Source organism: Podarcis cretensis (genome assembly GCF_951804945.1).
Source record: "Podarcis cretensis genome assembly, chromosome: 3".
NCBI lineage: Eukaryota > Metazoa > Chordata > Lepidosauria > Squamata > Lacertidae > Podarcis > Podarcis cretensis.
The window spans coordinates 65,730,615-65,744,563 of NC_137172.1; the positions used below are offsets into that span (position 1 = coordinate 65,730,615).

At 42.9% G+C, this 13,949-nt stretch overlaps 1 protein-coding gene across 1 annotated transcript in view; it reads right to left on the bottom strand.

The window, feature by feature from the left end:
• ENPP1 (ectonucleotide pyrophosphatase/phosphodiesterase 1) overlaps positions 1–3,458 on the bottom strand; it is a 49,974-nt gene extending 46,516 nt beyond the window's left edge. The window contains exon 1 of the mRNA XM_079970637.1: positions 3,124–3,458. Within this exon, the coding sequence (XP_079826763.1) occupies positions 3,124–3,327 (204 nt within the window). The 5' untranslated portion in view covers positions 3,328–3,458. The remainder of the gene's footprint in view (positions 1–3,123) is intronic.
• Positions 3,459–13,949: the final 10,491 nt, after the last annotated feature.

Genomic DNA, 13,949 nt, shown 5'->3' on the forward strand with positions numbered 1-13,949 from the left:
CAAGTCCTAGGCGCTGAGGCTTTAACCCACAGCGCCACCTGCGTCCCTTAATACATTTCTTAGGACCAACCAAATGTCACAAAATAGTAAGGAAGCTTTTCACTTCTTCAGAACTCTTCACCAGGCTGGACATTAAACAAAGCGTTGGAGAGAAAGAGAAAAATGGCATGATGTTAAAACAAAAAAGTTTGTAGTTTTAATAGTCTAAAAGATAGAGGAGACTGAATGGAGAGTAAACTGGAGCAGACTATACAGTAAGTTACTTTGAGTTTAATTCTTTGGAGAAAAGGGACTGATAAAATAAGAATAAGAGTAATATTGTGGACTTTATGAGATAGGAAAAACCAGTCATGGCAGATCTTCCATTACATTGAAAATATAAAATCTAGTCATTACTCAGATCTATTTTTTTTTCATGTTATCCATTCCTATCATTCTTTCTTCTCATCTATACTGTAGAACAGCAACATATTCAAGATACTATATGACTAACTTTGCAAAGGTCATAGTCCATACCTCAAAGGTTTTATGGCCTACTGTGCACAACCCAATTAATCGGTTTAGAACCTGACAGCAGGTGAGCCTTCATATTTTAGTCATATAGCCAAACATCTTAATTGCTCATTATGTTACAGAACAGATTGGGAACGTTTGACCTAGAGAGGGAAAGGCAATCCTTTTTAAATTGATATGTACTTCTATTTTTAAAAATTGTAAAGGCTTGAGGAACAATTCTCCTCACACCTGCTGCACACATGATACAATGAAACAAGTGGAGAGTAAACCAATTCTAAAAGTTTATGTGCCAGGTTCAGCAATTATATTGGCAATTGTGGGTAACTATGGGTGTTTCAAAATACTGTAGGCACCAGTTTTGTTGAAACATGATGCAAGCCAGTGCTATTTTTCTAGAAATTGGGATGCCAGAACTCACCATGAACTTCTTCCTTGTTCTCTTATACTACTACTACTACTACTACTACTACTACTACTTTATTATTTATACCCCACCCATCTGGCTGAGTTTCCTCAGTCACTCTGGGTGGCTCCCAGCAGAATAGTAAAAACACAATAAAACATCAAAAATTAAAAACTTCCCTACATGGGGCTGCCTTCAGGTGTCTTCTAAAAGTCAGATAGTTGTTTATTTCCTTGACATCTAAGAGAAGGTGTTCCACAGGGAGGACGCCACTACCAAGAAGACCCTCTGCCTGGTTCCCTGTAACTTTGCTTCTCCCAGTGGCAAAACCGCCCAACTGAGAGGTGTCAGAAGTGAGTCTGGTGAGTTCCAGCTGAGAAAAAGCCCCGATGCAAGCTATTTGAGTTGCAACAAACATTTCTTCAGACAATTCTCAGCTAGATACCTAGCATGATTCCATTCCAAACAACCTTCTTAAGAGCCAGATAGATAAATTCCAAAAGATTAGACATATCTAATCACACACACAGAACATACCCATGCAGTTCTGCCTCCACTCCATCACTTAAGCATACTAAACAATGAGACAAAACCAGGGCTAGGACTTTTCAAACAAACATCAAAGATATCTCTGTTACAAGTCAAAGGGACTGTGATCCACTAAAGAGATTTAAGATTCCACACTCAAATCCTGAGATGGTGAAGGCTATGGTATCTCCAGGCTTTAACTACTACCCATTGAGCTGGGTCCAGAAGTGTGACTCACTCTTAAGAGCAGATGTTCTCCTCTGGGACAGCCCTGACCCCAGCTAAGTATCTCAGAAAAGGAGTGAATGTGTAGAGGGATATATTAGCATACTTTCCCCCAGAATTCCATGTAAAGCAAAGTTCTCAAAAAGCGATTCTGTTTTATCAGATTTTCCATCAAACTATGATGAAGAAAAATGCTCAGTTCACCACCAGCATCACACTATGTAATTGACAGATTAAGAAAGATGGGTCAGCAGTGGGAGTGGACATAAGGCATAATCATGCAGGGCAGGGTAGCAGCACAGCTGCATCTTAATGTGACACTCACTGTATTTGTTTGTTTGTTTATATTATTTTCCCACTTCATCCCAAGAACAGGTTCTAATATACTCTTAACTCAATTCACCTTCAAACTATTCCTTTGAAATAAATTATGCTGCAGTTTACACATGCAGAAGGCCACTCCTGTGTAATGTGCAGTAATTAATCTGGAATAACTCTCACTCCTTCACTGTGATAGTCAGTAAAGCAGATTGCCATCCTCATTATTCCAGATGAGTTTGCATTAGAAAGGTGGGGCAATCCAACTTGCAACTACTACTCTAAAGTCAAGTGCCAAGGAAAGTTTAAAGAGTGCAAATACCATAGACTCTTGAATATTAATTTACTGACATGAATCATTGGCAATGTCAGCTATTAAGTCCAGTGTATGGCGAACCACCATTTCACCACACACCAAAGTTTTTCAATGCCCTAATATTAGTGTGTTTAAATCAGCTGGCTCCCTATTAGTGAATACTTTCAAAAAGGAAGATGCTGTGGTTAAAGCATATCTGGCATGCTCCTAACATCCTCTACTGTCTGATGCAACACATGCAGGTGTGCAATGTGAGTAACCAATGTTGAGGAAATTTACTTCTGCACATGCTCAGGGGCACCTTATTCTTATTTACTTGTCGTTTCACATGTTACGGCACTGAATCGTTGCAGTGAAAATTGTAGGTGGCCAATTTCAAACCTTCTCTCTCTCACACACATAGTATTTTCCCCTGTATTGGTAGGAGATGACTTGCCAAAGGTCAGGCAGCATGTTTGCTGTTCCTCCTAAATTAAAGGCATCCCACTCGGTGAAGCTGTGCTGCTGCCTAGGTGCTTTAGCAAAGCCTGCGTCACTTTAGGATGCCAGCCACATCGTTTGGGTCCCTTAGCCAGATTCACAGAGTGGCCCCAGCAAATATTTGCTTCTCCCTCTGCAAAAAGACGAAGGTCACCAACCATTACTTTGGAAGGCTTGCCTTCGCCCAGCGAGCTGGTGACTGCGTGGAAGAGAAGCGTCCCCTTGGACGAGGTAGGGTACTTTGCCGGCCGGGGGTCGGGTTTTGCGCCCGCTCCGTCCCCGGGTCTCTCGAGGCGCCTGGCTCCGGAGCAGGGAGGGGGGCGGCGCGTCTCCTTACCAGGGAGAGGACTTTGTAGGGGTTGGGCTCCTTGGCTTTCGCCCTGAGCGCCGCCGCTTTCTCCGGCTCGTCCGCCACCTCCATAGCCGCCAGCATGGGCACCGCGGCGGAGTTCTTCTTCTCGGGCCCGTCGCTGCCGAAGCCCTTCTCCAGCGGCGGAGGAGCCACCTTGGCTTGGCTGTTCCTCAGGCCGGCGTTCTCCATTCTCTCGCCCGGCGCCTCCTGCGCCCTCGGCTAATAAAAGGGCCGTGGCTCCGCCCCCTGCCTGGCTTTGGCGGGCTTCCCTCCGGCCGCGCGAGGTGGGCGAGGGAAGAACTCGGCGCTCCGGGTTCCTCAGGTTCCTGCCTCGCCTCCCCCCGCCCCCACCCCCACCCTCTGGCCGCGCGCGCTCTCTGGGGAGCCCGGCGGCTTTTTCTTCTTCCCCCATTCGTGTTCGCAGGAACCTTCCTCTGACGCGCACCCTTCCCGGGAGATGAAGAGGAGCCTGTGCTGCTGGTCCCCCTGAAGGAGCTTTCGAGAGGATGGTCATCAGCATCACCACAAGGGCTTTATTATGTATCTGTCAGGAAGCTGAGAAGATGGCAATGTGTGGCTCCAGAAGCCGGCGGCGCAGGAAGGTGACCGGGGTTGTTTACACGGGAGAGTGTGAAGAGGCAGCGTTTTCCTCTGCGGAGAGGAAGGGAAAGTGGGTGGCTGGGCGAGGGGAAGACTTCCAGCCTTCCTATTTGCACAGGTTCTTCCAGAAATCACACTCACCTCCCTAGGCGAAAATGGAACAGAAAACGGATAAAAGATGGAAAGGCATCATCCAAAGATGGAACTGACTTTTTTTGTCCCCCATGGACCACTTGGGAATTGGCTGGTGAACACTTAATGGTTTTTCTGCCTGTTGTAGCAAGTGGCATGTGCTGTGCTAGGTGTTACATGATTATTATGTTTCTCCCCACTGTCGTATGTTATTGTATTACAGTTTGCATTTCACATAATTCAAATGGTAGTTCAATAACATGCAATACAATAAATAATATTCAATAGAAGAAGCAATAAAGATTCAAATAAAATGAAGATGAATCTTTAATGCAAGATATGCCATGGGTCATCGGAATGAGGTTTGCAGACTACTGGTGGTCAATGGATCACATTTTGGAAACCACGGTTTGGGAACCGTGGGAAATAGTTGTTTATTACATACCATCTCTAAAAATAAAACCCGAGGGCTATCTGATGTTCATCTTTGTCTCCCACATCCAATAAGAAACAGTCTTGCAAATGCAAACTTACCTTCCTTGAAATTTTTGCTACAGTTTGATGCATGGTTACTTGGAAGTGATCCCCACTGAACTAAGCCATTACTGCAGAGGAAACATGCTGTGTATATAAGAGCTGGCTGCTCCTTTTGTAAATGCATATGGAACACACATCTCTAATATATATATACAAAGAGAGAGAGAGGGAGGGAAATTTTGTTTCCTTTTTTCTTTCTTTGTATACACTCAATAAAACTGCCAATATAATGACATCATTATACAAGTCTATGGCGAAACCACACTTAAGAACACTGTGCACAGTTCTGTTTGCCTCACCTCAGAAAGGACATTGCAGAGTTGGAAAAGGTTCAGAAAAGGGCAACCAAAATGCTCAAGGGGCTGGAGCAGCTCCCCTATGAGGAAAGACTTGCAACATTTGACACTTTGTAACTGAGCTAAAAGGGACTTGGTTGGTGCTGTGATCTAAACCACTGAGCCTCTTGTCTTGCCGATTGAAAGGTCGGCAGTTCGAATCCCAGCAACGGGGTGAGCTCCCATTGTTCGGTCCCTGCTCCTGCCAACCTAGCAGTTCGAAAGCACACAGTGCAAGTGGATAAATAGGTACCGCTCCGGCGGGAAGGTAAACGGTGCTTCCATGGAAAGCTGTCTGCAGACAAACGCCGGCTCCCTCGGCCTGTAAAGCAAGATGAGTGCCGCAACCCCAAAGTCGTTCGCGACTGGACTTAATTGTCAGGGGCCCCTTTACCTTTACCTAATTGAGTTAAAAGGCAAGTAGGGGAGGGGGCATGATAGAGGCCCCCTAGTGGAGCTGAATGTTGGAAGATTCAGGAGCAGCAAAAAGAAAGCAGACTACAGACTATGGAATTTGCTCCCTCAAGGTGGGAGCTTGCTTTAAAAGATTAGACAAATTCAGGAAGGATAAGGTTATCAATGACTACTAGCCATGGTGACTATGTTCTGGCTCCACTATCCAGAGGCAGAATGCCTCTGCATACTAGTTGCTTGGAATCACAAGTTGCACTGAGGTCCTGCTCTGGGGCTTCCTATAGGCATAGCTGTCAACCGTCCCTTATTTGGCAGGAAAGTCCCTTATCCCAGCGCCATGTCCCGCTGCTGTCCCTTATTGATGATGTTCCTTATATTTCCCAGGTTTCAAAGGAAGTAGCTCCTCTCCCTCCCTCACTGCCGACCAGGGAGGAGGGAGGCTGCAACTGTGTTGCTTGGCTGCGTTGCTCACCCAATAAGGAGTCTAAGAACAACTGGGGGGTGGAGCTTGCATGCCTTGTGCTGATCAAATCGGCCGCATTGCCTGGGGACTCGCCTTTGCTCAGCGCTTCGCAGTGGAGAGGTGGCGGTGGTTTTCCTTGCTGCATCCTCTTTGCTGGGTTGCTGTGCTGTGGGAACCACCGCTTGAGGCTTCGTTTGGCAGCTGGCTGGGCTTTCTGCCTTTGGCTGGGAGGAGCTCAGAAGTTGAACATAGCTGTGCTCTGAAAATCCCTTATTTTGGCTGCTGATCCCTTATTTTCGAGGCTGCTGGTCCCTTATTTTCAAATCTATAAGTTGACAACTATGCCTATAGGCCGCTATGAGAACAGGATGCCAGGCTTGATGTCAAATCCAGCAGAGCTCCTCTTTTTTTAACAGAGCAGGTTTTCTGGCCCTTGTTTATTTCTTTATTTACATTGCCTTGAACATTTGCAAACAATGTGTGGGGAAATGCAGTGGGGAGATGGTTATGAAGCTGCTTATAGCCATGGTGCCATTAATTAAAGGGTGAAGAAGGTGAAAGAAGCTAGAGGAAGAACAGAGGGTTTCAGCTGAGATCTACCAACACTCTGCCATCCCTTAGTCACTAGACCTTTTATCTGATGCCATTTATTTATTTATTTATGCAAGCATGCATGGATGGATGCATGCTTGCTTGCTTGCTTGCTTGCTTGGAGCATTTGTTCCCACCCCCCAAAAAAATCCTACAGAAGCCCATGGAAAAGTCTTTACATACTTCTCAGGACTGAACAAAATAGTCAAAGGTACCACATAGCAATAGGAAAGCCCTGTGCAGACGAGCAACAACATTTGGGCAAAGACTTCACATATACCACTTAAAACAATTTTGAGTCTCTCTACCACTGCTGTGCATGTATGAAAGTTTAAAACTGCAGTTTTGAAATACTTTTTATCAGGTTTGTAAACTTATTGACAGCCATGTAGGGAAGTGGATTTGCAACTGTATTCCAACCTTCCTGGTTTGTTCTGTCACCTTTGCACTGACGCTTGTTGCCTTCTGAAATGCATTTTTAGTCCTCCATTCATAATTTCCCCCCATCCGGATAATGGAACTAACATCCATCTTACTTAAAGCTTAAAGGGAAAGAGGCAACATAAGCCGTATTTACATTTCTCTCAAAAAAGGAAACAAAAACCCCCACACCCATATGTAATTTTCAACATTTTCTAGGTACTGGACATTTCACAAGCCCTTTTAAACTTTTGAACTGTATCTTCTTTCTTTTTATGATGTTGTTCTATTTGACTGACTGTTCTAAAATTATATTAGCTATGTTCAGAAATGAACACTGCTGGGCAAGGATAAAAACCACAGTAACTGGTACAAAGGCCAAGCAATACATATGCAAATTCCATTTAAGAAATTTCTATGAACCTTTTCTAGGAAGTTAAAGAGCACTTTGTATGAGAGCAAACATTACCAGAAATTATCTGTTTGGTTTAACATTATAAAACGATATGTTTAACATTCTAAAAATGTATATTTTTTATGTTCGACTGTCTAAAAAGATATAATTAACAAAAATGTTTTTAACTATCTGATGGCTTTTGCTGTTCAACTGACTCTCCAGAACATTAACTCTGATCTTATGTCAATGGGACTGGACTGCAATACTATGTATACTTACCTGGGAGTAATCCCCATTAAACACCATTGGATTTTCTTCTGAAAATGCATGCCTAAGATTGCACTGTAAATATGGTTGACATTCTTGTGTGTCAGCCTAAATAGTTTTTGGATCATCCTTGCTAAACAGCACATAAAAAAATTATTAACACCAATGGGCTTTCAGTGAGATAACTGGTCAGTAATTTGTAGACCAACCCCATGTTGCCTGAGGTTTCTCAGGTCACCAGAGTGACATGGTTAGAGTGGTGCTGTAGTGGCTTCCATGCTGCATATGTGGTATACCTGATGGTGCTTTTGTAAAATTATACCACAAAGAGCTGTGTGTGTGTGTGTGTGTGTGTGTGTGTGTGTGTGTGCGCTTAAATCCAAATCCCCAATTGTTGGAGTTTTTTGTTATCAATAAACTAACCATCTTAGTTTCGTCTATATTATTTACTGTACTTATGGGTGATGGCCAATGTTAGTCATGCCCAGAGCAGCCTCAATGAAATCGCTGGATTTACGTGGCTTAAATCCATTTATTTCAATGAGCCTACTCTGAGTGTGACTTCAGTGGAGATCACCCTATGTGTTGACTTACTTGAATAATGTGTATACCATCCTACAGCCTATTTGGATTTCACAGCAGTGTACAGCAAATTGATCATAATGTAATAATAAAACAGCTGCAATGCTTGAACCATGTTAAAACACCAGCAATTTAAAGTGTCCGGGTAAATAAGAAAGTTTTTGCCTGGTGCCAGAAAGATTGCACCATCAGCACCAGTCAAACATCTTTAGGGAAGGCAATAAGAAACGTGTATAATTCACAAAAAGCAATAATAGTAGTCTATCTATGACAGTGATGAGGTCTCTGCTGAAGCTCCATCTCAGGGTGTTGGATTACATCAGCTCTCATTGCGTTTCTTTCTCTGTGTTTTCCTAAGGTAAACATTGCCATAACTATTTTTAATTCTAGCATAACTTCCTGAAAATGAGTCCTGTTAAGAAAAATGAGCTCAGCAACTTTTATTCAAGCCATTTATAGTTTTGCACTACATTAGACTTCCCAATAAGCCTTGGTGTCATGGACAACTAATGCAGTATGTGAATAAATATTAAAAATATTTCTGTTAACTTGCTCAGATTCCTACAAAAACCTTTTCATAGTAGTAAATGGGTCCATTGATCTTCTCAGAGGCATCATATGAGATATCAGTAGGAGGAAGGAGGCAAGGATGGTAAACAGCTTTCCAGCAAGGGTAACAGCCCTTGCAGTGCCATCTTACGTACTCATAAATAAGTCCCATTAAGTTCAGTACCAGATGCAAATAAATAAATTTCAGTGGGTTGCACTCTCCTCCAGACTCTAGGGGAAGACTCTTGTGTAAGATGTCTGCTACTGTCCTATAATGAGCTCATTTCTAAGGATTGTGAGACCTTCCTTTTTGTTAGTCTTTGCTCTTCAGGTTTTCCTCACATTTGCCACCAGACGGGAGAGGAACCAATTTAGCCCAAATGTCAGCAAGGTGATATTTTGGTGGCAACCCTCTCAAACCTCACTTGATATAAACAATGGTATCTATTTTCATCTGGAAGATGTTGGAAGGTATGATTAAATGGTTTGTGAATTGCAGTTTCAAGACTTCCGAGGCCATAGGGTGATATTTACTACTGAGGTGGGGAAAAGCAAAAATCTTTTAGAAGAGAGCTAAAGCCAGAAGTTCCACAAATTCAATGTCCAGTTTACTCTTCAGAAGTGAGAAAATAACATCTGGAATCACTGGGATTTTGTGGGTTACAGGGTTTTTCCTTTTCTTGAAGAGTTGTGAAACGGTACGAGGGGACATACTGATGTTTCTGTGATGTTGTTAGGACATCTTGTTCTAATCATTTTGTTCTGGTTTGGTTGGGGAGGATATGAGTGGCATGTTCAGTATTCATTAAGAGTCACCATGCTGGTGAGTGTGTGTTCTACTGCTTCTGAGTTCTGCATAACCAATGCCAGTTGTAGAAGATCCGCTTCATTTATGACACAGCTTGCTACCAGACGACTTGTTTATTGAACTTCAGGATTTGTTTGCACAAAGTATTCAGGAACTTATATGATTCCAAGCAGTCATTTTGATTTTTCGGTAGGTAGATTATATGGCAGTGTATCAAGCAATTGTTATCACCCCACTTTCCCAGCTATTTCTCCAACATTTTCATTACTGGAAAAATTCTCATTCTTTTTGGAAGTGGGTTCATTGCAAGTGAATTCCACCCATAAATAATGATATTCTGGAAGTGGCAGCAGTAGATTTAGGGGTGAAGCTAACATTAACTGAATATTTTCTGTGAACAGAATCAGTTTCAAGCACACCATATGAGCCTAGAAAGCCTTTTGATGAGTAAGTTATACTAGGAATTCTAAATAATTTGAAGGTCATACCACAATTGAAACTTCATGCAAATTTTCCCCCAGATGTCTCTGCCTCAATTTGGCTTTGGTACAACCATAAATAAATCATCTCTGTATAGCAGAGGGCTTTAATCTGGATTGACCCTTTCTCTTGAAAATTCCATTTAAAAACTGTCGCCGGTTTTCAGATACTAGAATGATTTGTTTGCAGTTATTTACAAATTTGCAAATTAATCCTCCATCTGAAAGTACTCGTAAACTAGTGAAATAACTTTTGACACAGTGACTTTCATTGCTCCAGTTGAGTCTCAGTGCACAAATAATCTGTTAACGCCTCTGAATTCTAAAGTTGCAGCACAGACTTAGGGAGCAGTTCATTAATGGCTTCTTGTGATTCCAGGAAAGTCATCTCACCCTCGGAAAAGCTTTATGCATTGCCTACAGATAGATGCTGGTGTCCATGAAATGCTGGAAAGCAATGGGCATGCAAGCATTACATTTAAACTTTTGTTCAGTCCAGAAAAAAAAGATGTGAGTCCAATCCTCTGCAATTTATTCAGAAGAAAGTGCCAATGAGTTCAATAGGATTTACTTACAACTAGCAGCTAATTGTATCATGAGCACAAAGAAAACCCATCTGCCAACTGAAGTTTAGGAGACGATCACACTTCCATACCACCAGCTAACATTCCTCATGCAGTTGCGGCAGTTCCTTATATCCCAGAGGAAGAGCAAAACCAAAGGTCAAATGTGACAATGCGCTCCTGGGATTAGCAGACCACAGCCAAGCAACAGGAACAGTCCCATAAATTCAGGCTTCCCTTTACAGTTTTACTAGACAGATCAGTGCTAGATCATAGACAGATCAAAGACTAGACAGATCATACACTGAAATTTCAGAGTCCTATTTTCAGCCAGTGCTCATGTAGAACACTTGCTGTCTGCTCATTTAGAGCAGAGATGGATTTCATAAACAGTCCCTCTGGATTGCCTGTGATTAGTTCCATATAATAGAGGTGACAAATAAATGTAAGCTTCCTTTTGAGGAATGACTGGCAGGCAACATTGCAGCTCTCTCAGCAGTGGGATGTGGAGGTGCTGACAGGGAAGGTGTGGCAGCCCCAGGGCATGCTGGGGAAAGAGCAGCAGGAGGTCTGACTCAAGACTGGCAGATGCATCTCAGCTCTCCATATCTGACCTGCCACTTCTCTGAAAGTGCCTTACTACACTTGATCTTAGCCAAAAGGCTGATCTTAGCCTTGTCCTAGCTTTTGCCACAATGACCTTACCTGTTGGACTGCAGCCTAGAGCAGAGGAGTGAAATGCTGATTAGGGGCTCCCCAATAGTGTAAGGGTGGGGTGTTTGAGACCAGCAGGTTGGATGGTACCCCTTGAAGCACTAAGTTACCTGCCAATTATTATCCTTACATGGGAATGTAGACTAGAGAATGATGGAGAACATTCACTGCCATTATGCATATTTAATCAAAGAGTATTATTATTAAATAAGGAGTCAATCAAATAATAAATGAAAAGTCCAGCTTACATGTTAGGGAACCTCACCTGGGGCACAATTATTAGCGTCTCAAATCCACTGAATATCAGAATGTTGAAAAGGATATTTAGATGCTGCCAACACTCACACCTGCATTTGCTGATTTTTAGACATTTTACAATCTGGGATTGTCAGTGGTCACTTGTAAATGCTGACAGTCATCACATTTATGACATCCATTGCAACACAAGTGCTACAGCACACACCACTTCTATCAAAAGCCATAATGCCTGTTGCTAATTTTCTCTGCGTGGTTTTACAGAAAATAACTGGGGTATTGGATATAACAAGTTCTGAGACTTCTCCAGCGTCACTTCATTTTAAAAAGATATCAGAGACCAATGCCTGCCAACAGCCACAGCAGTCACTGTAATACATAGTAAACAGAGGGGTTCCTGTTTATGTGAGCCACAGTGGGTCTCTGAAGATGAAGAAGTTAATTACATGAAAACATAGTGGGGGGCCTGTTTAAAAAAACAGTTTTTCTTGGCACTTTGGTAGGGTCACAAAATCAGACACTAGGAAGTAAACTCAGTATTTCGTAGCACAATTCAAAGTGTTGGTGCTGAGCCTTAAAGCCCTTAACGGCCTCAGTCTCCACCCCCATCATTCAGCCCAGACACTGAGGTCCTCCTCCAAGGGCCTTCTGGCAGTTCCCTCACAGGGAACCAGGCAAAGGGCCTTTTCAGTAGTGGTGTCCACCCTCTGGAATGCCCTCCCATCAGATGTCAAGGAAATAAACAACTATCTGACTTTTAGAAGACATCTGAAGGCAACCCTGTATCAGGAAATTTTTAATGTCTAATGTTTTGCTATTTTTTATGTGTGATGTAAGCCGCCCAGAGTGGCTGGGGAAACCGAGCCAGATCGGTGGGGTATAAATATTATTATTATTATTATTATTATTATTATTATTATTAACTATTTACACAGTGGAAAGCCCGGTATAGGCATGGGAAGCTGTTTCAGACCACTGGTTCATTTCGTTCTCTATTATCTCTGTAATGACTGCAGGGCCAGATTTAGGTTTGCTGAGGCCCTACGCTACTGAAGGTAATGGGGCCCTTTATATGTCCAGCTGTCCTTTGTCAACAACAAATTGTCACTTTTTTGTGTGTTGAATACCGGTATATGCTATATGGCAGGCACATCCAACTTCCAAGAGACTGAGATCTACTGCCACTGTAAAAAATACTGGCAGTGATCTACCCATTGGATTGACCAGAGTTGTTGAGCTTTTTTGGGGGGGGAGGGTGAGCCAAACTTGGTTTTTTTAAGGGTTTTTTTTAGGGGGGCGGTTATCAGGGTCCCGCGATCAACCAAGATTGACCAGGGACACTCCGCAATCAACTAGTATATCATGATCGACTTGTTGGACATCCCTGCTATATGGTAATTTATAGGCCCATTACTTACATCATTGGAGCCTACACAACACAAAACACTGTTGTTGTATGTAGGTTTTATTTTATTTGTTTTTTATCTTATATTTTGGAAATGTACATCCAGTGGTTTTTTTCCCTTTAATTTTTTGTGGGGCCCCCAAGAGAGTTAGGCCCTAAGCTATAGCTTGTTTAACTTACTATATACGTAAATCCGGCACTGAATGACTGGCAGCAACCCTGTGGGGTTTCAGGCAGCTTGGGTCTCCCAGTATTACCTGTAGATGCCAGTGATTGAAAGTGGGATCTTCTGCATGCAAAGCACATAGAGTCATAGAATTGGAAGGGACCCTGAGGATCATCTAGTCCAACCTCCTTCAATGCAGGAATATGCAAGTTGTCCCTTGCGGCTATTGAACCTGCCACCTTGGCATTATCAGCAGCACACATGTTCTACCACTAAGCTATTTTCCTTTCCTGATACCTGATGGTGTCCACATTTTCTTCCAGATTTTTTTTTTGGGGGGTGGGGTGGGGGTTAATACAAGAGAGGTTTAACAATCAATCCCTCCTCACAGGGAACATTGGGGATTACAGCTGCTGGAGGGGAATAGCTTGTTTATTGAAAATAAACAAACAACTCTTCAAACAACTCTCAGCACCTTTAGCAAACTACAGCCCCCAGAATTCTTTGGGGGAAGCCATGACTGTTTAAAATAGTGTCATAGTGCTTCAAATATATGGTGAGCACAGGTATGTCTGAGTTAAAGAGTTCCTTTTATTTTTCAGGATTTTGCTCTGTTCCCTTTGTGCTCTCCCTTGTCTTTTTTATTCCTAATAAATGTTATATAATTTGACAAGTGGTGTCTTGCTGCAATGCTGCCAGCTCACAGGGTTGGGGAAAACCTCTCAGGAGCCTCAGCCTCGAAGTTCTTGCTATGGAGATATAGGAAATGCAGGTTGATAGAGAAAAGCAGGCTGTTCTGATCTTGGGGAAAGACAGGGAGCTCCCTGAGTAAACTGAGAGGGATTGACTAAGCTGCACAGGGTCTGCTATGCCTGCTCCTTTGACCTTCCAGACTTGACTCTGCAGAGGTTAAGAGGGGCGTAGTGGCAGTGATTTCTGGATCATCTGAGAGATGTGACTGGCCTGCCTTGCCAGGCAGTTGTGCAACAAATGCTGTAAGCAGACTCTTTTAGCCTGCCCCTTACAACGGAGACTGTCTAAAGCCTTGTACTGTTACAATATTGCACAAAGCTGTTTAGCATTCTGAGAGGAGAGAGGCAAAGCCAATTTGAGTACAGTGGTACCTCAGGTTGG